At 41.3% G+C, this 26,032-nt stretch overlaps 1 protein-coding gene and 1 non-coding gene across 5 annotated transcripts in view; one reads left to right on the top strand and one right to left on the bottom strand.

The window, feature by feature from the left end:
* PATJ (PATJ crumbs cell polarity complex component) overlaps positions 1-11,275 on the top strand; it is a 383,422-nt gene extending 372,147 nt beyond the window's left edge. For 2 of the 4 annotated variants that reach the window (XM_070786441.1, XM_070786439.1), the window contains 3 exons: positions 1,121-1,227; positions 4,388-4,529; positions 9,315-11,275. In XM_070786441.1, the coding sequence (XP_070642542.1) occupies positions 1,121-1,227; positions 4,388-4,529; positions 9,315-9,461 (396 nt within the window). In that variant the 3' untranslated portion in view covers positions 9,462-11,275. The remainder of the gene's footprint in view (positions 1-1,120; positions 1,228-4,387; positions 4,530-9,314) is intronic. The other 2 variants (XM_070786440.1, XM_070786442.1) reach the window with 2 other exon arrangements.
* Positions 6,956-7,028, bottom strand: TRNAE-UUC (transfer RNA glutamic acid (anticodon UUC)). The gene has a single exon. It is a non-coding gene; the product is annotated as a tRNA-Glu (tRNA).
* Positions 11,276-26,032: the final 14,757 nt, after the last annotated feature.

Below are 26,032 nucleotides of genomic sequence, written 5' to 3'. Positions count from 1 at the left end.
AGTGTGGCTGGAGCAGAGTGAAAGTGAAAGTCGATCAGTCATGTCCAACTCTTTGTGACCCCATGGACTATACAGTCCATGGAATTCTCCAGGCCAGAATACTGGAGTGGGTAGCCTTTCCCTTCTCCAGGGAATCTTCCCAATCCAGGGATTGAACCCAGGTCTCCCACCTTGCATGCGGATTCTTTACTGCCTGCAATGCAGGAGACCTGGGTTCAAGAAGCAGAGTGAACACAGGAGAAAATGTTTGGAGACAAAAGTGGAGTCATAACTGGGCAGGTCACCTACCGATGACCTCATAGACCATCTAAGAACTTCAGCATGTTATCCAAGGAAGTCCAGATTTCCTTTGGATAGTTTTAAGCAGAAGAGTGAACTAATCCTCTATATTTTAACAGAAACATTCTAGCTGCTATGGACTGAGTGGGCGGGGGGCGGGGGCTGAAGCAAGGAGGCCAGTGAGGAGACTTTTTTAAAACTCCAAGCAAGAGATGATTTTATAGAAAGACCAGTTGCATGAGGATTGAAAATGGGCTGTAAAAGGAAGAGGGGTTAAGGATGACACCAAGGTATTTGCTAAGGCTGGAGGAATTCAGTTGCATTACCTGAGATAAGAAAGGCTAGGGAGCAGACATGGGGGCCAGGGGGTGGCTCAGGGTTGGACAGATTAGTTTGAGATACCTGCTGGGCATCCTGCTAGGGGTGTCAAATTGGTGATTGGATAAGTAGGTCTAGAGTTAAGTAAGAGGTGGTGTTGAAGGTACAGATTCAGGAATTATCATTACATATTTAATTTCTGAAGGTGATATGATATCCCCTAAGATATATAAGAGGATGTTGAGATGGAAAGAGAAGAAGCTCTAGGAGTGAATCTGGCACTCTGAGAGTTAGTTTTGTGAGCTATGAAGGAATGGCCAGAAGGTAGAAAGAAACTAATGAAGTGTAACATTATAGAATCCAAATGAGGAAAACAGTTTAAGAGAAAGAATAACCCATTGTGTCAAATGCTACAGATAGGTTAGATAAGGTAGGACTGAGAACTGATGGTTGGATGGAGTATGATTTCTTTAATTCTCCCCTGACTTATAATGGGTTGTCCTGCTCTGACTTCCTCCAATAGGTTGTAGCAGATACCAATGTAAGTGCCATAGCAACTCAGCTTGAGAACCTGTCTACGGGCTACCACATTGGTTCGCCCACTGCCGAGCATCATCTGGAGGACACAGAGTGAGTATTCTAGAAGCAGAGTGCCTCTTATGTGTGTGGCAAAGCTCAGTGGGACCTTGTCCAGATTGTAGAGTGTGCCCCCTAAGGGAGAAGAATGGATAGTGCACATTACATTTTCTGATTCCTGGAGAACCTCCAAGAAAACACCAGGCTTGCTCCACTTCTCCCAGGGCTTTGTTCCATCACGTGAGCTCTTTATGAACTGTTGCTACCGGGCCTGCACACACTGCCTCTGGCCACTGTGCATGTGCCCTGTCCACCCAGAAACCCCAGATTTATAGCCTAGGCTCACCCTGCTTTATTATGCAGAGAAACACATGCCCTCAGTTTCTAAGCTAAAATCTTGTTCTGAGGTTAACTCTTCTTGTCATACTTGCTGGCATTTTTTTTTGCTAAAACCTGTCTCTGAAATTAAAGTTGCTCATCAAAGCAGTGTTTCTCAAACTAGAATATCCATAAAAATAATCTAAAAGGCATATTTTAAAATGCTAATTCTTCTGGTCCATTCACAGAGAGCTTGAGAAGGTGGTCAACATTGGGTTCTCCAGGGAAATGTTGCCACAGATAAGCTGGGGATGCAGACTTTGAGAAATGCTGCCCCAGAAGTGACTCCAGTTCCACAAGTGCCTGGTCACTAGCCAGGGCTCAATAAATGTTTGTGGACTGATCTGAGTGATTTATTGGAAGGATCTAATGATCACAGCCATTCCCAACTTTTTCCTGATTGTTCATCAATTTAAATGAGAGCTTTGAGTTTGTTTTTCTTAAGAATATTGAACTAGGCTCATTTTACTTTCTTTTCATTATGAAAATAACGAATGCTTGCTATTAAAATGGACAGATACATGAAAGTATAATACTTTCAAGCCGTAGTGGCCCTTTATTTAAAAAAGAAAATCAGGACCCTTGTGTGAAGAATAGTGTTCACGTAACACCCTTCAATGTGTTGTGGAATTGCAGAGGTGCCCTGTGACCCTGGGTCCTTTGCTATGATCCCACAGCTGCCAGCAGGCTGGGAACCACTAGCATAAAAGAATTTAAAGATCATTATAATCTGATCGCTGTTAATATTTGGAGGTTTTAATGTTTTTACTAGTCTTCTACATGAAAGTGTATTAAAACTAATAAGATGAATTGAAAGTGTGAGATAAATGGAAACAAACTCCATGTAGTGTTGTTAATGGAGGAGCAGAGCTGGTTTCCTCCTCTCCCCAAGAAAACAGCCTCTAATTGTGAATAGGCACAGTTACGAAGGTCTCTAAGGATTTGGTGGGCCCCAGGGGCTAGCTCTAAAACAATGGCTTTGGACTTCAAGGTTCCCACCTCAGTATCTTTGGAAATGGGGGCTGTGTTTAAAAGAGGAGACATGAATCAAGTTCATGTCTAGCCAGTGGGCTATTACTGAGAGTGCTTATAAGGCCACAAAGTGATGAGAGGTAGAGTCATATTCATGACATCATTACCATTCAGCCATAGGGGATAATATGTCATTATTTCAGCAGGTATTTATTGAGTGCCTTCCTAAGACACTGTAAAAGTGCTGGGTCCTGAGGACTCAAACTCAGAAACATAGGCGAAGGCATTGCCCCAGTTCTCAAGGAACTGCCAGAGAATTTAAAAAAAAAAAAAAAAAAAACAGACCCATAAATCCATGGTTATAAAACAGTTGGTAAGTGCTGGAGAACCAAGTTCAATGAGAGAGAGAAGTAAGCACAGGGTCCTCTGAAACCATGGAAGAGAGACAACTCAACTAGGGAGTGTGCTTGGCACTAAATGCCTAAGCTGAGTTTTAGAATAATTGAAAAAAGCTGGAGTGTCATTGGAAACAGTTAATAATACATATGGCATAGACATTCAGAAATTACTATATATGCCTGCTGTAAACAACCAGTAGGTGCATCAGCAAACAGCCGGTGTCAGTGGGAAGCAGCTGAAAATTAAGCTTAAAATAAGCCAGGCAAAATCAAGGCAGAGGAGAGGAAGAGTGTTTGAGGCAGACAGCATATTCAGAGGTTGCTCGCATCCCAGGTTTGCAAATTTCTCTGAGTTTGCAAATGTCGCACGAATGGCTGCATTTATATTAGATGGTGCTGCCTCTCGGACAAGCATGCTGTTGCAAAACAAGTGATACTGCCAGGATACACAGACAAACTCCTGCAAAATAAGACAACAGGACCCAGGGTGCTGGAACTCCTTTAGGTTTTTACCCTTTCGACAACTACATACAGGAATAAGAAACTGGCGTTAGTTAAGCGTAACTCCTTGTGAACCCACACAGGTAATTTAATTTTTAGCTGTGTTGTTTCTGAGAGAGATGACTTCCACACTGGACGAAGCTTTGGCAATCTAAATGATACATTTGAAACAAATGTTCTTTACCCGGTTTGCTTCACCTTGATTTCTCTCTTCTAGATTTCAGGTCTCATTTACAAAGTCATGATCCCGAGGTTGTGACAGGCACAGTGCTTCGTGCTGGGAATACTCAGAGGGCAGAGCCTTAAGGAGTTTTTAGGCTGGTAGAGGAGAAGGACGGTTAAGGAATGATGGTGCAGTATGGCAAGTGCTGTATGGAAATGTAGACCAAGTACAGAGGGAGCACAGAGAAGCTTGGGGTGAATGCTTTCAAAGGCACCAGGGAAGATTAGAATTGGGTTTTGAAGAATGATTTCCCACTCTCCGTGAAAGGGGGATCACTTGTGGTGAGGATGTTCAGACAGAAAAAGAGCAGCCATCCCTCAGCTCTTGGGTTGACATCACCTGTTCAGAAGTCCACCTGCAGACTGTGGAGTACAGCAAGCTCAGGTGATATCCTGCCTCTCCATCTCCACGCACGTTCGTCACAGATGGAAAGACAGTTTTCTGTTCAGCTTTAAACAGTAATTTTAAAAGTTAAAGCCTAAGCCAATAGAAGAGTACTTTGACAACTTCAGCATCATGACTTTATTTTGTAATTAAAAACAGTGGGTTTTATGAAAGAGAAGCCTCTAAAACATCCAGAATTTTGGCATAATATAGGAAATTCAAAATAAGTTTCTAGACTGCTGACAATTTGATTTGATAAACTGACCTTCATTGTTTCGCAGTATGAAAGTCTCTCTCAAATCTGTGTTCTTCCATGCAAATGAAATTCCCTCTCGATATCTATTCTTGAATTAAACAGCGTGCATTGTGTTTTCAGAACACCTCCACCTAAGATTATTACTTTGGAGAAAGGCTCTGAAGGATTGGGGTTTAGTATTGTAGGGGGTTTTGGAAGTCCCCATGGAGACCTGCCAATTTATGTCAAGACTATATTTGCAAAGGTATCTTTTTCCTTTTTACTGTACTTTTTTTGTTTTAATGAAACTTAGGTGAGATTTTTTTTTAAGTGTTTTGCTTTACTTCACCTTGACACCTGAATGCATGCATGTATGCTTGTTTCATTTTCATCGTATAGAAAATTCCTGCACCACACGAGTGCAAGAAGAATTCTTTTATTAAAGTGGAATCACGAGAAGTATAATATTCTTTGGACCCTTTTACAAAAGTAGATGCTAACAGATTTCAAAGAGTGTGTTCTTTCAACAACCAGTATAAGGAGCATGGCACACTCTCTGCAAAAGTTCTTTGGCCTTGAAAGTATTATTCTGGCTAGAACAAAGATTTAACTTTCTACTAAAGAAAGATAGCAGAGGGCCATGGCATAAAGCTTTGTACAAGCCTGGGATCAGTGCAGCATTAATGGCTGCCCATCACCAAAACCTCAGGTTGTTTTAGCTAAAGGTGGTTTTCTCTCTTACAATAGTCTGCCAAGTACTTACAGGACAGCCCAGTGTGTTAGACTAAGCCTGGATAATGGTGTTTTTCAGGAGTTAAATAGTCAATTCATCCTACTTAATACACAGGTCATGGTGTGAATTTCGTTATTAAAGTTGGAATCTAAATTCATTATAAACTTTTAAGATCTCTGAAAAGTATTTAGTACTGATATTGCAACTTTATTCTTCAGTGCTTTTATCACAGTCATTTGTTTACTAATTGATCAAATTGCTTCCTAGTGCTTTATTTTCCTAAAGAAATAAAGGCCCTCAAAAAAGATATGATAGATTCTTTCTCTTTCTAGAAAGCTATGCTATACCCTACATACAAGTTTGCTTTTACCTGTGCAGATCTTATCACTTGTTAACTGGGTCTGTGATCTGACACAAGTCTTAATCCTTTGGCTTTTGCTTTTGGAACATGTTAGGCAGCTGCAGATTTCCACTCCTGTTGCCATCTCACAAGATTGTCTGTTGAGGAGGCATGTTATTCCCAAACAGACAGCTGGTGATAGATAAAAAGGGAGAGGAAGGCAGATCAGAAACATTCTGGGACTTCCTTGATTGTTCAGTGGTTAAGACTCCGCACTTCCACCACAGGGGAATCAATCCCTGATTGGGGAACTAAGATCCCACATTCCACACGGTGTGGCCAAAAAAGGAATAGATTTTTTTTTTTTAATATTTTAAAAAAAGAAACATTCTGGATAACAGTGCTGTCCCCGACTGATAATCCCCAAAGAGGATAAACCACCTATAGACCCTCCTTTTCCTAAGATAACACTGTAAGTAGCTGTGATCATGATTCTTTGAGCAGGTTGTTATACGTTGCATTTAAAAGAGCCAGCTCTGGAGATAAGGACAATGGAAAGGTTGCACGGGGAGCCCCCACCTTTCAGCAAGTTCTGCCTGCCTGCCTTTGTCTCTGTAAAGTCCCTCCAGAATGTCTGTAAGCATCAGCTCCCTTCCTGCCTGTCTCTGGAGAAGTAAATGGCAACCCACTCCAGTATTCTTGCCTGGAAAATCCCATGGACAGAGGAACCTGGTAGGCTACAGTCCATGGGGTCGCAAAGAATCAGACACGACTGAATGGCTTCATTTCCTACTGTAGAGTCAGACACGACTGAGTGGCTTCACTTCCTACCTGTGAGGACACAGGCTACCGTCCAGAGAGAGGACAGGTTAGCTCTAAGGTCTTTTGCCCTGGGGCCTAGTTCAGCAGTCTGTGCCTATCTATCCCTGTCTACATGTTCACGGAGACTGTGGAATGAGTCAGGTGCTGTTTCTCAGAACACCAGGACGTGCGTTGCTGGCAGATTTTTGAAAAGAAACTACTATCAAATCAAGGGGGACAAGATTAGTGTGAATAATGAACAGACTGAAGCTCACACAGAGTGCTCTTTTCACTGAAAGTGATCATTTAGAAAGCACCTACATAAGTAGTAACATTGTAATAAATATTGAAGATCCTTGGTATGTTTCATATTTTAAGGAATGGACCTTTTTGGTAAAGTGAGACACACATGAAATAAAAAACTCTGAACAGAAAAAAAAGTTCCCAAGTACTAGCTTAGTGAAAAGTGAAGTAATCGCTCAGTCGTGTCCGGCTCTTAGCGACCCCGTGGACGGTAGCCCACCAGGCTCCTCCGTCCATGGGATTCTCCAGGCAAGAATACTGGAGTGGGTTGCCATTTCCTTCTCCAGGGGATCTTCCTGACCCAGGGATCGAACCCAGGTCTCCTGCATTGCAGGCAGACGCTTTAACCTCTGAGCCACCAGCGAAGCAGTACTAGTTTATAACCTACTTAATTCAGTGTCAGTAAAAAAAGATTCTAGTGCAGATTATCATTATTACTATTCATACAGTTTCATGGAGTTCATTATAATATATTTGATTTTTTGGCCACACCTCAAAGTTTGTGGAAGCTTAGTTCCCCAATCAGGGATTGAACCTGGGCCTCTAGCAATGAAAGTACAGAGTCCTAACCACTGGACCACCAGGGAATTCCCTATGATAGGGTTTAATTTGATGACTCTTTTTTTATTTATCAGAGTGAACTAATATATCATAATATAAAAGTTTTCTATAATCAATAAAATAAAAGCTAGCAAAAGAGTTCTTTTAAAGTGAACTCTTTCTACAACAGATTTTGACACCAAGCTAAAGATTCCCCCCATAGGACTCTTGAAGCTCTAAGAACTATAGCTATATGTTTTCTATTTTTTTTTTTTAAACTCTGAACATATGTTCTATAAAATATTTATCTCTGATTCAGGTTTCTAGATCTCGGATGTCCACAGGGTGTGGGTTATTATGTGACCTTTTTGGTGTCCTGTGCATCTTTTAACAGTTCTCTTGCTCAACTAAGAAATTAATTTGGCCCACCTAGGTCTTTTTTTTTCCCCCTCCAAAAGTAGGAAGCCTTACAGGTTCTTAGGGCGTATAGGATTTGCAAGGCTTAGTCGGTCTGATTAACAGGCTGTCAGGGCCTTCCGTTTTCTTTCAGGTGTTTGATTGAAAACTTCAAAATCAAAACCAGCTTTTGGTCTTAGTCCCATCAACAGCCTAATTTTACCATAAACCAACATGAGATTGGCCTAAAGACTTCAGTAACCCTGAGAATCGAGGGAGCAGTTTTTTTGAAGCCTGTGAAATCAGAAAACATGAGTTTGATCATCATTCATTTCATTATACTACCACAATTGTGCAGATACCCTGTGCCATACACTTACCATACACTTGCCATACACTTTGGAACAGGCCAAAAGGTAGCTGTTTGAGCCCATTTTACAGCATTAGGGAAGGCGAAGCGACCGAGCTGAGACACCGCAAAAGGATAAGGCCATGTGTCCTAGCTCGATCAAAGTCAGTCTGTGAGCCATTTATTTCTTCCTTCCCTTGTTTTGCCTATAGATACCACACTGATAAAATAGCAGAGGAGATACAGGTCAGTGTAATTATCAAGTAAACACAGCAACACCTGAAACTGTACACATCCTAGAAAGTTGAAAAACCATCCTTTTTCCATTGGTGAAAAAGAAAACTTGAAGAGCTTAATATGCTTTTTAAAAAAGTAATTACACAGGTATTAGAGTTTACTGAAGCCCTTAAATCTCAGCATGTAAAATTTATTTAAATCAAGTTAGATTTATCCATACACACTTTCTTAAAAAGAAAAAAAAAATGAATAAAGGTGCAAATAGATCTTGGTATATTCCCCCCAGTATAATCCTGGTTTTGAGTTTTCTTTATGACACCTTTATACAGGAATTCCACCCTTGTCATGGCTTTGAAATTCTAGGTAATTCTACCAGGTCAGGATCTCTACACTGTGGGACACAGTTTCCTGGAGTGTCAGTGCCTCTTAGCTTGGCTTCTGCAGGAGTCAATCAGGGACCAGGTGCCTGCATGCCTTGATTAATTTCCCCATAATTCAAAATCATGTAGAGTACTCCTTTGGCATGTACTTTTCAAAGAATTCTCAAAATTACCCTGGCAGATGGAGAAAGCTTCCTATGAATCATTTTCTATGTCTTGTCTTTCTTCACTCATCTGAAGTATTTCTAATAATATCATGATGTTTTTGATCCTCAGCTTTAGAATGAAAAAAAGCCCAAGTTTCACTTGCTTTGTGCCATGCTGAAGAGCCCTGTATGACTGAATATGTAATGAAAGTAATCATTTAGAAACTTGTTTAGGTGGATCAAAGATAAAGCTGACAGTTTTGAATATGATATTGTAAAATTTTAGAAATGCTCCACTTCTGTGTATTTATATATAGGACAGTTTTATTGAGATCTGATTCACATACCATACAGTTCACCCATTTAGAGGCTATAGTCACTTTTGATAGATCACTACAGTGCTGAGAGCTTTTCAGTATAATGGAACCTTGTATGATGATGGTGTTGGCAATAAAACTAACACCAGATTCACTTCTGCCTTTGTATGCTACATATTCATGAAGATGACATGATATGACAGTCAGATTCCATTCAGTACTGAGCATTGAAATAAGGTCCTACTTGTATTAAAAAAAAAAAAAAGTGAATGTCAGGACATTTCTAGTAGTATATTATGTAAACAATGCATAATTATAATTATTATTCGACCTTAGGTCAAATAACATCCTATATTTTTCTTAGTTTTCTTAATTTAAAAACATTACCTAGAAATCATTTTAATTGGTAGTTTTAAAAGTTTTCTTTTAATATGCACACCATAATATTAATATTATTTGAATATTCATTGCTTCACCCTGGTTAAATTGGAATGTTTCTTATTTGTAGGGAGCAGCTGCAGATGATGGCCGATTGAAGCGAGGTGATCAGATTTTAGCTGTTAATGGCGAGACTCTGGAAGGTGTTACACATGAGGAAGCTGTGGCCATTCTGAAACGCCAGAGAGGGACTGTAGTCTTAACTGTGCTATCCTGAGCCTTGGGTCACAATCACAAGGTAGATGTGGTTGTAGAATATTCACAGGAAAACAAAGTTTTGAGAAAGAATAAAACCCAGCCTCAACTAAAACCCATCTCCATCCTTACTGTCCCAACCTCTGTGCTCAGGAAGGATGGCCTGGGTTTCACATGAATTTCCCATGTCAACAATAATGTTTCCCAGCATTTCTCATCTCTTGCTGAGGTTAATTTTCAACAGCTGAGTCTTATGCATTTTGCATTTAACATCAGTGTTTATCAACTAGTAGTAAATGGTTCTGATTATATTTGCTTAAACGGAAGTTAACAACCTCTCATTCCTTATGGTCTTCTCTCCCCATCCTGACTCATATGGAGGCTGAGCAGCAACCAGATCACATCCGATGAACAGAAACAAATGTTAAGCAACTTGTCATCTCACTCCTGATTTACGTCTGCTAATTGTCTCTTCAAATACACCAGAAAACATTAGCAGTGTAATTAACTTAGCAGTGATCCCCATGATGAAAAAGCAAATTCTCCTGTGGGAAATTACTGTGCTCTTTTCTGTACGACTTATCGTCAAATAAGTCTCGAATTCATTTCTCTGGATAGATCTTTATAAGTTAGTCATTGGTGATTATGATGAGCCAATTTGCAGACTGTAATCTAAAAATTTTGAACGGCTTTCTAATTGTTTTCTTAGCTACATAATTGCATACCACTGAGCAAATGTACCTTCTTCTCAGCAGAAACAGTTAGCATCCATGTTCTGAATTCTAACAATGCTAAGTTATGCTCAAGTCTTGGAAGTTCATCTGGAGTTAATGGCATCTCAGTGGGCAGGCATCATTCCTACCCCTCAGGCTTCAGATGAGGAGGTGGAAGTCCCAGAACCACTGCAGAGATCATCAAGTTTTTACTAAAGTAAACCCAGTTCTGGATGGCCTTGGCATTGTGCAAAGTGAAGTGACAAATTTCAGCATCCCTCTCCTTGTCTCCATACCTGTCAGTGTAGCAGCACAGTCAGTAGGAGCGTAGATAGAGCAATGCACTTAGCCACAGAGTGACTGAGCAAATGAACTGAGTCTCAGAATCAGTCATGGCTCCTTGGTGAATGTTTTCTGGTCTCCAGGGAGCCTCACATGTGCTGCAGTGTGCATGCTAAGAAAGTAACTACAGCAGAAAATACAAGAATACTTTTCAAGTTGGTTAGGGCCTTCTTTTTCAGGTATTAGCAGGAAAAGGGGGGAGATGCTTATCTGTGAATGTTACAGGTTCTTCTGTAAAAAATGCACCACAAAAGATGAGTACCAGGATGAGCAATAGAAGTAGTGTGGCATTATTTGATGAAAACACAGTGCTGCAAATGGTTCACAATAATGATAAATATAATGGGCTCTAATTTAAATGTTATTTAATAATATAGATTTTAATTGAGAATTATCTTTTAGTAGAGGTAATCACAAAGTGCATTAACTCTTGTTGGAATATTTTGTGGCTATTCCGAAGTATAGAGTGCCTAAATTTTATGTTGAAAATGTCTTTCATGACTGGTATTAAGTTTTCTGAAATTACACATGGCTTTTGAAATTTTTATTGTATCCCAACATACGCAGTGTTATTAGAAATTGTCTTTCAGTGCATGAGAACCTAACAGAACCTAACGTCCTATGTTAATTGTATCTGCAAGAACACCTCAAGCATCTAAGAAGAAATAAAGCCCAAATAAAACTTGAAAATGCACCTTAAAATATATATATATATACTTTTAAAATGTGATTCTGCTTGATTTTGATGGAATGACCATTAAATAGACATTTTTAAGTAATATACCATTGTTGTGTTTCTTTACACATTACCCTTTTACGACATGCTACTAAAAGTCTCTTGATAAAGGAATCGTGGTGCTTGATGCTCCTTGCAGTGAATTGATATAACTAGTGCTTCTCATAACTGATTCTGTCTCTGCTTGCATGACTAGTAAATAACTGCCTTCCTAAAACCTTTTTTTTTTTTCCCCATCAGAACTTACCAACAAGCTAAGAGAATATGAAGATGTGAATTTGTGAAAGGAGTAGTTCTCTCATAGCCACATATATTGTTACAGCCTCATCATTTGGGCCATTTGAGTGTAGTAATGATCAGTATTTAGAAATAGCATGAGAGGGAAGTAAACCAGGAAAGATAAAACTCCTGAATGTTTGTGTATGAGATGTTTCCAAAAATGCTAAATAAATATAGTTGCCAAGGAGTAAATGGAGTTTAATTGTATATGAAAAAGTTTAATTCCTGCATCTAATATTGTGTTTTTATCAGCTCTTTTGTTCCCTAATAGAAAAAGGATCAACTTTTCACAAACTTTTCCAGTGTCCTATTATAATCTAGGATCCATTAATAGGTATCTCATATTAATTGCCAGTGTGTTATCAGGCATTAGAAGAGATGCTTTACAAAGGAGAGCATATAGCAATCCAGAAGGTGAGTCTCAGCATCACACTGCCTGAGTTTGAATCTTGACTTCGTAGTCATGTGACCTTGTCCAAGTTAGGTTCTTTAATTATAAAGGAGAGTGGAGGGGATTCTCAGCACTACAGTGAACCAAATTCAAGTAGAATTCTTAAATCTAGTGCCTGGAGTGGATATTCCTTCCCTTCTCTAGGGGATCTTCCCAACCCAGGGATTGAATCCAGTTCTCCTGCACTACAGGCAGATTCTTTAGTGTCTGAGTCACCAGGGAAGCCCATAGTAAGTACTACATAAATATTAACAATAAACTATTTTCAATACCGTTTATGGAGGTGGTCTGAAATTTGACACGTACTGGAAATTAGTGGTTTCTATCATTAATGACGTTTGAAAAAAAATTTTTTTTTTCTGAAGGTGGCTTAATTCTGAATTGTTGCCCCAAATCAGATAGCAGAGTGTTTAACTGATTATAATGGTGTAAGCTTAAGTAACTAGAACTTGTGTTATCAAAATGCTAAAACCAAAGCTTCCAGCATCAACCATGCCACTGGAATATACCTGGGATGGGGAGTAATACCAACTCCGTACGCCTGTCACCCACCTCCAGAACCAGGCAAGGCACTTCAATTACCATCAGCCCTCCGCAAGGAATTTTAACCTGGTATGTACCTTCATTCCAAGAATTTGGAGTTGTAAACTATTGTTTTACTAACCTAGCCACATTCCCTTTTTCCCCTTGCTTCACACCCATCCATTGTCAAAGAAGTCAGCCTCCCCCATCAGATGACAAACTTCTTTGAAAACAGGGACTAAGTCCCATTCACCTTCATGTTAATTTCATCTGGTGTACTTTTCAAATTTTATATGTCCCATCTTAAAATATTTTATTTGGGTCTTTTAAAATGTTTTCCATTTCCCTCTTTATGTTCATGTTTTCCTCTACATCAGAAGTCAGCAAACTTAATGTGAAGAACCAGGTAATATTGATATTTTAGGTTTGTCAGGCCTTTGCAGTCCTTGTCATAACTACTCAACTTTGAGTACTTCCCTCGTGGTCCAGTGGTTAAGAATCTGCCTGCCAATGCAGGGGACATGGGCTTCACTCCCTGGTCTGGGAAGATCCCACATGCTGTGGGACAACTAAACCCATGTGCCACAACTACTGAGCCTATGCACTAGAGCCCAAGCTCCGCAACGGGAGAAGCTACCACAATAAAAACCTGGGCACCCCAACTAAGAGGAGCACCCACTCTCTGCACCTGGAGAAGGCCCTTGTGCTGCAATGAAGACCCAGCACAGCCAAAAACAATAAATATATAACTACCCAACTTTGCCATTATAGCATGGAAGCAGCAATGGACAATACATAAATTAACAAGTTGGCTGTGTTCTAATAAAGCTTTGTTTACACACACGGGAAATAAGCCAAATTTGGCCCGTAGGCTGTACTTTGCCCCTGCTTTATATATGTGAATATACTTTAAGACTATAGTAATTAAGAGCCTTATCTACTATAGTATTCCATCTTTGCTATACCTGGAGCTCTTTCTATTGACTGAATTAGCTTTCCTGATTATGAAAGGGTCTTCTCTTTTGGCTTCTTTGCATGTCTGGTAATTTTTTATTGGATGCCAAGTATTGTAAAATCTACATTGCTGTAGATGGATTCCATTGCATTCCTTGAAACAGTAGTGGACTGTGCGGTTGTGCAATTATGTTAACACGTGCTTAGTTTGGTCCTTTTAAGTCTTATTTTTAGGCTTTCTTAGGGAGGTCTAATGCAACTGTTAGGGCTCATTTTGTCCCACTATTAAGGCATTATTCTAAAATTTCTACCCAATGCCTGTACACTATGCGTTCTTTCCACTGTGACAGATTGAAACTGTCCAGAGCCGTGTCTGAACTCCACGTGGTTCTTTCCTGGCCTTGAAGCGTTCCCTCTCATGCATGTGCAGATTCATATTCCAACCAAGACTTTAGGGGTCCCTCTGCAGGGCTCTGTAGCCCTCCACGCAGCTCCCTCCTAACAGCTCTCTGCCTTACAGCTCACCCACCCTGGCCTCCCTGAGCTTTGATCTCTCTCTGCTACTCATGGAGTCTCTTTGGTTCCCCTTTCCTGGGTTGTAGCCTGGGTACTGCCTCCAGGCAGTCAGCTGGGGCCCTTGTAGCCCTTCCCTTGTTTCCCTTCTATTGGGCATTAAAATCCAGTGCAGCCTGTTGTCCAGTGTCTGGAAACTGTTGTTTCATGTGTTAATGTCCACTCTTCTAGTTGTCTACTACAGCAGGTGGGCAGTTCCCATAGGATTTAATTTATGGCAAAAGTCCTGTATCCTTGACCTAATCAAAAGGATTTAAGATGTTAATAAGAATCAATTTCTCACAGAATGATGAATCAATCTTCTATAATCTTTTGCACTTAAAGAAGTGCTCTCCCTGTAGGCCCCCTTTGTTTCTCCCAGTTTCTAGAATCAACAGCCCATTTGACTCAGTCCTTGGGTTGCTTCTCCCACCCATGTCCAGGTGAGCTAGGTAGATCTCTCTTTAGAAGCACATTTGATAAGGATCAGGATTCCCACCATCTTTTCTTAGGAGATGGAGCCACATCACCTTTCCTTACAGCGCTGGATTTCAAACTTTATAAGAAGTGGAAACTTTCTGTCCCCAATTCCCCTCCCCAATTTTATACTTTATTTATACTCCTATTTTCCTATTAAAGTCAACCAGAATAGTGACACTTTTTTGAACACACAATTTTAAATTTGGGTAATAGTTCCAGTTTTATGTCAGCCTCGTGCAAATGTTAAATGTTTGACAGCTTGACTCTCAAACTTCAGATTCTCTATATTTAAGTAAAGATGAAAAAAGAAACATTTCACTGTCTGCATAACACCAAGATAAACTTAAATTTGGAAGACGTGTGTGTGTGTGAGAGAGAGAGAGTCCCTAACCTCCACCCATTTTGAGCAGCGCTTCCATTTCCAGTCACTTTAAGGAGGAAGAAGCTGTTTTGATCTTGGGTCCCTGAGATGCTGCTGTCAAGTTTCAAGGCCTGTGCTGGCAAAGTTAATATAGGAGAAAATATGTTTTTCTGATCCTCCTTCTAGAATCAGATTTTAGAAATTGTGGCCACCTCAAAATTGGTTCCCAGGCCAGAATACTTAAGTGAGTTGCCATTTCCTTTTCCAGGGGATCTTCTCAACCCAGGGGTTGAACCCATGTCTCCTGCATTACAGGTAAATTCTTTGCTGCTGAGCCATCAGGGAACATTTAAATCAGTAGACTTTGACTTAGCACATTGCCTTCTGTAACATGGGTGGGCCTCGTTCAATCAGTTGAAGGCCTGAGTAGAATAAAAAGTCTGGCCTCTCTGAGCAGGAAATTCTCCTTCAGCTTTCAGAGACCATCTGCACCATTGACTCTCCTGGGTTGTGAGCCTGATATCCATAATTGCATGAGCCAGTTCCTTATAATAAATCTTTTATGCACACACATACACAGACACACACAGCCTATTGGTTCTATTTCTCTGGAAAACCCTGGCCAATGTGATGTCAGACAGGAAATTTCTATTTTCTTTTTTTTTTTTTTTTATTTTATTTTTAAACTTTACATAATTGTATTAGTTTTGCCAAATATCAAAATGAATCCGCCACAGGTATACACGTGCTCCCCATCCTGAACCCTCCTCCCTCCTCCCTCCCCACACCATCCCTCTGGGTTGTCCCAGTGCACCAGCCCCAAGCATCCAGTATCGTGCATTAAACCTGGACTGGTGACTCGTTTCATACATGATATTTTACATGTTTCAGTGCCATTCTCCCAAATCTTCCCACCCTCTCCCTCTCCCACAGAGTCCATAAGACTGTTCTATACATCAGTGTCTCTTTTGCTGTCTCGGTACGAGGAAATTTCTATTTTCAACCTTTGAAAACAGGTGAATCCCATTCTTCAGGGAGTGAGGCCTGTGGGAACCCATATTCACACAGTTATCCTGAAGTTCCTAGAAAAACAAGTTTCTGGAGTTGAGTGGTGGGTACCCTTCACTCCATCACCATCTCTTCTGCTCTCCCAGGAGAGGAATGCCGAGCCCAAGCTCTCCTGCAATGCTGCTCAAGGTTTAAGCACGGACAGGCAGCAGCTGCATCAGCTGGGAGAGAATTCTGAAGTGCACCCTGCCCTGGACCCACTGAATTAGAGTCTCTGGGGTGGGGCCCAGAATGCTGTGTTTTAGCAGACTCTCCACTGGATTCATTCACACAAAAGTTAGAGAAACACTAGGTCAGAGTTCTCTCCTCCCTTTCCCTTCCGGTCTGTGGTCAGTTAACAATTGCCGAATTGTTTTTGGTAAATATGCTGCTGCTGCTAAGTCACTTCAGTCGTGTCCTACTCTGTGCGACCGCATAGACGGCAGCCCACCAGGCTTCCCGTCCCTGGGATTCTCCAGGCAAGAACACTGGAGTGGGTTGCCATTTCCTTCTCCAATGCATGAAAATGAAAAGTGAAAGGGAAGTCGCTCAGTCGTGTCTGACTCTAGTGACCCCATGGTCTGCAGCCTACCAGGCTCCTCCATCCATGGGATTTTCTAGGCAAAAGTACTGGAGTGGGGTGCCATTGCCTTCTCCTTTGGTAAATATAAGTGGCCTCCAACTGTTAGAGGCAGACAGGAAAGCAGGCCGCCTCCCTCACCACCTTGCTATCTGAGGCATGCTCCACTGACAGCAAATTGGCCTGAGTCAGTCACCTGCATAAACATTCTTCAGCGGGCACACAACACACAAGCCCTACCTGTTCGGAAAGTTTGGTGAGCTACCCTATGTCTTTTTAGGCCACTGGTTCCTAACTTTGCCTGTACATTCAAATCACCTGGGGATATTTTAAATACCCAGTGCTTGGGCTACAGCTTCCCAGGTGGCTCAGTGGTAAAGAATTCATCTGCCAATGCAGTAGATACAGGAGATGCTGGTTCGATCCCTGGGTCATGAAGATCTCCTGTTGTTTCCAGTATTCTTGCCTGGGAAATCCCATGGACAGAGAAGCCTGGTGGGTTGCAGTCCATGGGGTTGCAAAGAGTTGGACACGACTGACTGAGCATGCATACCACACGGGGCATGGGGACAGAGGGGAAAAAGGTGAGATCCAAGAATTTTTTTAAAAAGCTCCACACAGGGATTCTTATAACCCTGCAGACAAGGTTAAGAATGAATGTTTTCAATTTTCCCATAAACACCTGGTTTGAAAAGTTTCAGTCCCAGCCAGCTGCAATAACATTGAGACTTTCTGTCCCACAGGTAAACCCTAAGGAGCGGGTAGAGGTGAGAGGGAACATGTAGAGCTGAGGGTTCCGGGTTCCGACCTAGAAGGCTGCCCTGAAGGTGTCAGATTTTAGATCCCTAGGGCCTGTTTAAGCAAGCAGGGAGGGCTGCCTCTTCCATCCTCCTACCAACCACAGCTCTTGTGCACATTCATTTCACTAACTTAAAAGTTAACTCTAAGTAATTAATGCACCCTTTAGTGTAGTTTTACTTTTTTTTTTTCATTTACTTTGTAAACTTTTTTATTTTTTTTTAGTGTACTTTGAGATGATGATGCTTGAAGCCATCCCAGGAGTATATCATCTTTCCCTTGCTATTGAAGCCATTCCAAAAGTATATGGTGTTTCAGATGCTAATTATCCATCTATGGACCTAAGATTCCTGCCATGAGTATAGCTTCAAGGTTAACTCACCACCTTGGGGTGTAGACTAAAGCTTGTTTATCACACTGTATTACAGTAATTATAGAAGCTATTGTAAAATCTCCTTTGCAATGCTGCTTCCTCCAGGAAGACTTCCCTGACTTCACAGACCTGGATAAGTCTCTCTCTTCTGCTTGGGGTTCACCCTGAGCTTCCTCTATCATGTCAACAGTGGGAGAGCTGGTATCTGTTAATCTGTCTCTTGTTCATGCCAAATTCTGAACACTTTGAGGACATAAACAGGGTCTTTCTGACTTGTATCCACAGCACCTAGCACAGATCGAACCCACATCTCTTACGAGACTGCATTGGCAGGTGGGTTCTTTACCCCTAGTGCCACCTGGGAAGCCCGTAGTGCTGGCACAACACGAATGTTCAGATATATGCTGAATGGAAATATCTGTCAAGGCACTGTGCCAAATACAGACTGATCAATTTAAAAAATCTCTGCAATTTTCTTTGAAATGAATTTTTTAAAAAGATGGATTCATGCTGAATGGATGATACATAGACAGCTGTATGATAAATCTAGTGGATATTCTCTGTGAAATCTTTCAATTGTGCTGTATGTTTGAAATTTTCTATAATAAAATATTGGGGTTAGGGGAACCCAGTGAATCTTCAGTCCTTCAGAATACGCATTATTGTCTCCACTGTTTAGAGAAGGCACTGTTGCTGCTGCTAAGTCACTTCAGTCGTGTCCGACTCTGTGCGACCCCACAGACGGCAGCCCACCAGGCTCCCCCGTCCCTGGGATTCTCCAGGCAAGAACACTGGAGTGGGTTGCCATTTCCTTCTCCAATGCATGAAAGTGAAAAGTGAAAGTTAAGTCGCTCTGTCATGTCCGACTCCTACGACACCATGGACAGCAGCCTACCAGGCTCCTCCGTCCACGGGATTTTTCAGGCAAGAGTACTGGAGGGGGGTGCCATTGCCTTCTCCAAGAGAAGGTAAGAACTAACCAAATAACAACGGGGTTGGGGTACAAGCAGGACTCGCAGTCTCTCTGCCAAACCACCTCCCCATCTGCTCTGGAACAGACTCCCATTCTGCTGTCAAATAGAATGTGGACCCCAGGAGCCGGTAGATCAGTTCTGACCCATGGGTTAAACAAAAGGCCATAACAAGCTTGTTTTGGACAGAGTCAGAGAGTGGGGGTGGGGCTCCCTGTTTCCTTAGGGGCTGGAAGACTCCCTTCCTGGAAGTGTCCTGACTACTCACTGGACAATTCCGTACATAAAAACCCTGCGGCCACAGCGAGGGTTTCCCAGGCTATTAGGTGTGATGGCTTGGCAAGACAAAGATGCATTAATTGTTGTTGTTGTTCAGTCGCTGGACTGCAGCACTCCAGGCTTCCCTGTCCTTCACCATCTCCCGGAGTTTGCTCAAACTCATGTCCATTGAGTCGATGATGCTATCCAACCATCTCTTCCTCTGTCGCCCCCTTCTCCTCCTGCCTTCAACCTTTCCCAACATTAGGGTCTTTTCCAATGAGTCGGCTCTTCACATTAGGTGGCCAAAGTATCAGCTTCAGCATCAGTCCTTCCAGTGAATATTCAGCATAGATTTCGGTTAGGATTGACAGGTTTGATCTTCTTGCAGTGCAAGGAACTCTCAAGAGTCTTCTCCAGCACCACAGTTCTAAAGCTGAAGCTTAAAGATCAGAGCGGGGCATAAATGACTCGCCTGAACCACCACTATGACTTCTCTCCCACCACCTCAGAGATGCATGTCTGTATCTGAAGTTTAATTACTGCTTTCTAACTCTTCCTTGATCACTGGTTTTCTAGTGACATGTGAAGATCCTAACCAGGTAGATTTGCCAGGTGTTTGGTTCGCGGCACGCTGGTGAGGACAGGATACACGCCTCCTTGGCAGGTTGATTCTCTTTCACCCACAGAGTCTGGAAATGAAATCCCGGTTGGGGCCAAGAACACCGAAGCTTGCTCTCTTCTGGCTGCGTGTGCACCCCAGCCGCAGCCTGCGAAACCGGAGACGGTCGCGCGGGGGCGCAGGAGAGACGTTGCGCGTTTCGGGAGTCTGCAGTCTGCGGCGGTGCAGCAGAGGCAAAAGTTTGTTTAGCGGAGTCTTCAGTAACTAGAAGGGGAGGTGAAAGATGGCGGGGGAGTCTTGGTAGACTGAAAGCTTGCAAGACCTCCGATGCGGGCAGAGCTTCGGAAGGTTGGAACTCCCACACCGTCAGGCTGTTAAAAGTACCGGATGATAGATATCATCCTCATTGCCGCTGGTAGTTCAGTTTATGACCAGGTTCTGTTCCTTTCTTTGCAAGCTCCGCTCCACTCTCCAGTTCTACAAGGATGTCATTAGCCACTGCAGTCACTGACCGACAGTGCACCCTGAGAGGAATTAAGCATGAAAAACAGGATGGGTCACTCTGAGCTTTGGAAACAAGCCCCTTAGAAAATTAGATACATTTTAGGGAAAAAATTATGCAATATTAACGAACTTTTGTATCTTCACAAACATACAAAAGCACTGAAATCATTGACTGAGATATCTGTCCCTCATGACTGGCAGTAACATTTTGCTGAGAGGTATGCTTGACTGCACGTGTTCCCTAGCCAAGATTGTATTTATTCTGGCCTCTTCCCCTTCCTCTTTGGAGCAGTGCCTCAGAGCTATTTGAGGAACAACTCTTCACAGACTATATTCCTCAGCAAAGTTCCAGAATAAAACGGAAACTCGCAACTCTTATGCTGTGTGTCTTTCTTTAAGTTGACCCAAGCTTTGTGAAGACAGGGACCATGACTATCTTTCTGACTATTGCATATCCATCCAGCTCTTTGCACATTGCTTGCCACCCAGTAGTTGCTCAATTAATATTAGTTGAAAGTCTGCTTCCCTGGTGGCTCAGACGGTAAAGAATCTGCCCTGCCATGTGGGACACCTGGGTTTGATCCCTGGATCAGGAAGATCCCCTGGAGAAGGAAATGGCAACTCACTCCAGTATTCTTGCCTGGAGAACCCCATGGACAGAGGAGCCTGGTGGGCTACAGTCCATGGGGTCACAAAGAGTTGGACACAGCTGAAGCGACAGAGCACAGTAGCACACAATTATTTAAATCCTTCTTGATTCTCCAAAGTTATAATTCTTCCCTCATTGATATTATAGAGAGACATTAATGTTTAGTGGTTATGTGCATGAACTCTGGAGCAGGAACACCTAGATTCACATCCTGGCTCTTAGAACTCTGGGCAAAGTTACATTGCTTTAGTGTTTCCATGGACTAATACCTACCTTATAGGACAGCATAACATAGGATGATTACATGAATTGACATAGATGTACAAGCACCAGTGGTTGGCCCATAGTAAAAATGAACTATTATTACTATATCTGTATCTTGTGCATTGCTTTATTAGTGCAAGCATCACTTCTTTTTTATCATTATTTTCATACCTATGCCATTGTCTAGGTCATGAATTAGATTGTTGCTTACTTCCTACTCATGAAGTCTCAAACAGTGCCTGATCAAGTCGGCATTCAATAAAGTTAACAAGGTATATTACATCCCATTCAGTTATAACTCTCCTATTATTGAAACTCTTCATTAAAATTAGACTAACAATGAATAGTAAATCATCAAAATGCAAGATTTTTTTTGTTTGTTTTAACCTGCAAGGAAGAAAAAAGGAAAACAAAGAACACAAGTAAAAAGTATACATGGAGAGGAAAGAACTCTTGGGTTGCAAAATTCTATTAAACATTTAGAAGGATAGATTTTATGATTCTAATTAGAGATTATCATGTTTGTAGAGAAATTGACTCCTTTCATCTATGCAATTCCATGTTTTTGGACATTCTGCCTAAAATGTGTTAAATCAGGCAACAGTGAGCCAGTAATATTATCACGAATCAATCCGTACCATAATCTTTTCTAGTGTACCCTAAAGGAATAATCAAAGTTGTACACAAAGATTAATGTAAATGGATGGTCATACAAATACCATACTATGATTTCTAACAGTGAAAACAACCTAAAGGTCTTGCATAACCCAAGTGGGGACAATTGACCATGACATAGCTCAATGGCAAATGTTGCAGCTAGTTCAAAGCACATTTTCAAAGAAATTTTTGTACTGGGGACACAAAATTAAAAGGCACCAAAATAAGATTATAAAATGGTTTTTATTTGGGATTATATGTGATTTTAAGCTCCATAGTTTCATCTCTAATATATTTGTACTTTCTAAACTTTTATGCTTTATGAAAAAGTGCTTCTGTTTTTACTTTGTGATGCCATATAGCTTGCGGGATCTTAGTTCCCCAACCAGGTGAACCAGGGTTCAAACCCTGGCCACTCAGCAGGGAAAGTGCTGAGTCCTAGCCACTGGACCACCAGGGAATTTCCAAAAGTTTGTCTCTTTTTCAACCATGAAATGATTTTAAACACCCATTATTCATTTTATAATTTGGCGTTCATCACATTATTTTTACTGTTTCTCAAGAATGTAGTGCATAAACAGTTTCCATCAGTATTCTGGTGCAGGCATGCACACACTTAGGAATCAAAATCTGCCTTTTCATCTAATTACACAGGTGAGTCTTCACTGAACACATGTTAAAGTTCACAAAGCTTCAGATTTAGCAACTAGAAAAGAAGAGAAAAACCTGCGCTTGATATTAAAGAATTATAATTGGAGTACAACCTTAAGAAATTGTGAATCACTATATCGTACACTTGTAGCTTACATAGCATTGTACATCAACTATATTTCCATATAAAAAGTTTTTTAAAAGAATAGTCTAAAAAAATTACACACACACATGGCCAGAAGATGGAGCAGGTTTTCCATTTCCCTGATCCATGTCATCAGAATGAAATCTTGTTCAAAATAAATTCCTTGATCTCATTACATAAATCCAAGTGAGCGTCCTCATCCTGAAATGAGAAATTAGAATCTTTAATATGGGATGGGATTAGGTATCCTTTTTCATAGGACTACTCTCCTCTAGAAGTGTAGTCCATAAACAGTTTACAGAAAGAGTAGTAGGTTTTGATATGGCCCAGAACAGTACCTCACTCCAAAGGAAAGCTCTAACCAATCCCTTGTTTTATCTTAGCTTCAAAGTCAAGGCCAGTTGTTAGGATAGGGTGAGTCTTTGTGGAATTTAGGAACAGTAGGAATGAAAAAAAAGGGACAGAGTCTCCAGGCCTAGGCAGGTAGAGATGATGTAACAGACTCTCTAAACTGTGCTCTTCTTTTGCCTCCACGTTGAGTCCTGGCATCAGAGCCCACCATCTTGGCACCTCCGGTGAACAGGAGTTAAGTAGTTAATGGGAACACAGCACCAACATCAGGTGCAAAATGCCTTGTCCCTGAAGAAACAGCCCCCTATGACCGCTTCCAGGAAACTCTTCCAAGAAACTTGCCCAGACCTCCCCTGCAAGTATGACTGACAGCATTTTTTACCATTCATAGAACTTTTGCTTGCCCTTATCTTTTCAATTAGCATGTTGTGTTAAAAACAATCTATTTATAAGATCTGTCTTTCTCGGAGATACTAGAGTATGAGCTGCCAGCCATAGGCTATTAGGTACTGCTTTTCTACCTATCAGCCGTAGAATGGGGAGAAAATCACTCACAATGGCAGTAAATATGATTACTACTCATTTCATTAACCAAAAGAAAAGAAAATGTGTAAGATCTATCTGAGAAAAAGGGATGCCACAATTTTGAACAAATTATAACAGCAATATTAATAGTAAATGGTTTACCATCCTCTTCTTCCTTAGTCACTCAGTTGTGTCTGACTCTTTGTGACCCTTTGAACTGTAGCCCACCAAGCTCCTCTGTCCATTAGATTTTTAGGCAAGAATACTGGAGTGGGTTGCCATTCGCTTCTCCAGGAGATCTTCCCGACCCAGGGATTGAACCTGCTTCTCCTGTGTCTTCTACATTGCAGGCTAATTCTTTACCCACTGAGCCAAATGACTTACCATAGCACCATTCTAAGCATTTTTGCATATTTTGCTTCATTTAGTCAACAATCCATGAGACTGGTGCCACAGTACTTCTCATTTTACAGGAAACAAAGGTATAAAAAGTAACTTGTAGGATGAGATTTTATCTTCCTTGCTGGAAAGGTATATATTTATATATCTTCCCCAATTGGTTTTAAAATATTTAACTCAAAGCTCATGAAAACCCCAGAACAAGGAAGATTCACTGTTGTAAAAGGTTCATATTTTATGTAAGTGCATAAGTCCTTGAAAAAATTCTAAAGAAAGTTCATCCCGTGTTGAAGTTGCCTTTGATTCTTTATACTTTCAGGCATTTAACAATCATGTTGCAATGTGCATGTATTGCTGAATTTTAAGCATTGGGAAAGACATTTTACCTGAATTATCTCAAGTTCTCCCAATACCATGAGGTAGGTACTATTTTGCCTTCATAGATTTTAGAAATGGAAGCACAGAGAGATCTGCTAACTACTTTAGGTCACACAGCTGATAAAGTGGTGGTTTCAACTCAACAGCCTAAATCTGGATGGATGAGTGTCTTAAAAGCAGAAGTCCCAGGGTGTGGGACTCAGAAGGGTTCCTAATTCAGGCTAAAGGGTCAAACAAGGCTTCCTCTTAGAGGAGCAGATGGTCATCACAGAACAGTGCTTGCGCATAGTGTGTACACACTAACTGACCAATGAGTTGATTAACCTAGCAGAGTGGGTAGGATTAGGGTGAGGAAGGGCATCCCAAGCAGAATACGTCTTAGCTCCAAATCCAACCTGGACTTCATTTCAATATTCTGGTGCTGCAAGTCCAGGAATGACTCTCCCTTTGGGGCCTAGTGTATCCTGGCAGGTGCCAGAGGTGCCAACTTGATAAGCTGGAAACAGGCAAAATCTTCTATGCTGCCAGTCCAGACAAGGCTGAAGAGCTGGTAAGACTCAAGGATGAACTGGTGCCAGGCAAGAAGCCCAGTGCAAGGCTCAGCCTATTTGCTCAAAACCTCTGGTTAGCTCATCCACTATTTCCAAAGTGATTTCCCTAGGATCATTCTGGACCAAGTAGGGACCTAAGGGGCAGTGGTTTTCAAATACCTTTTGCTTATATTTCTCACAAAACGTGTTTTTACGTTCACATCTAAAATTTTTGAATCATAAGTTTATTTTTTATTTTTTTATTATAAATTTATTTATTTTAATTGGAGGCTAATTGCTTTACAATATTGTATTGGTTTTGCCATACATCAACGTGAATCTGCCACGGGTACACACGTGTTCCCCATCCTGAACCCCCTCCCACCTCCCTCCCCCCTCCCTCCCCGTACCATCCCCCTGGGTCATCCCAGTGCACCAGCCCCAAGCATCCTGTATCATGCATCAAACCTGGACTGGCGATTCGTTTCATATATGATATTATACATGTTTCAATGCCACTCTCCCAAATCATCCCACCCTCTCCCATAGAGTCCAAAAGACTGTTCTATTCATCTGTGTCTCTCTTGCTGTCTCACATAAAGGGTTATCATTACCATCTTTCTAAATTCCATATATATGTGTTAGTATACTGTATTGGTGTTTTTCTTTCTGGCTTACTTCACTCTGTATAATAGGCTCCAGTTTCATCCACCTCATTAGAACTAATTCAAATGTATTCTTTTTAATGGCTGAGTAATGCTTCATTGTGTATATGTACCACAGCTTTCTTATCCATTCATCTGCTGATGGACATCTAGGTTGCTTCCATGTCCTGACTATTATAAACAGTGCTGCGATGAACATTGGGGTACACGTGTCTCTTTCAATTTTGGTTTCCTCGGTGTGTATGCCCAGCAGTGGGATTTCTGGGTTTAAATAGTTTCGAAGGATATATTTTTCCTAGTGTTTTCTTTTTTTTATGTTCTGAACATACCTTAAGTGTGTTTTTGTTGAAAACGGGTTTAGTTCATCTGGATTATGGAAAGTATTCTTATAACCAAATTGGTAATGCCAATCCCATCTGATAAATCATACTTTCTATTTTCTTAATTAAAAAAAAAATTAATTATTTATTTTGGCTTCACTGAGTCTTCGTTGCTGCTTGCAGAGTTTCTCTATCTTCTTTGCATGGGCTTCACATTGCGGTGGCTTCTCTTGTGGAGCACAGGCTCTGGACCCACAGCTTCAGCAACTGGACACACAGTTGCAGCACTGTGGTCTCAGCAGTTGTGGCTTGGCTCACGGGCTCTAGAGCTTCAGGTTCAGTAGGTATGCCCCCAGACCAGGGATCGAACCCATGTGCCCTGAACTGGCAGGCACACTCCCAACCACTGGACTACTAAGGACAAATCATACTTTCTATCAGGAAACTTAGACTTCACATTTTAGTTCAAATAATAGTGTTCATGTTCATCTTAGGGACATGTATCTTAGAAAAGGC

Source organism: Bos indicus, chromosome 3 (genome assembly GCF_029378745.1).
Source record: "Bos indicus isolate NIAB-ARS_2022 breed Sahiwal x Tharparkar chromosome 3, NIAB-ARS_B.indTharparkar_mat_pri_1.0, whole genome shotgun sequence".
Classification (NCBI taxonomy): Eukaryota; Metazoa; Chordata; class Mammalia; order Artiodactyla; family Bovidae; genus Bos; species Bos indicus.
The sequence above is the reverse complement of the archived record's forward strand: the minus strand, read 5'-3'. Positions and strand labels throughout refer to the sequence as shown.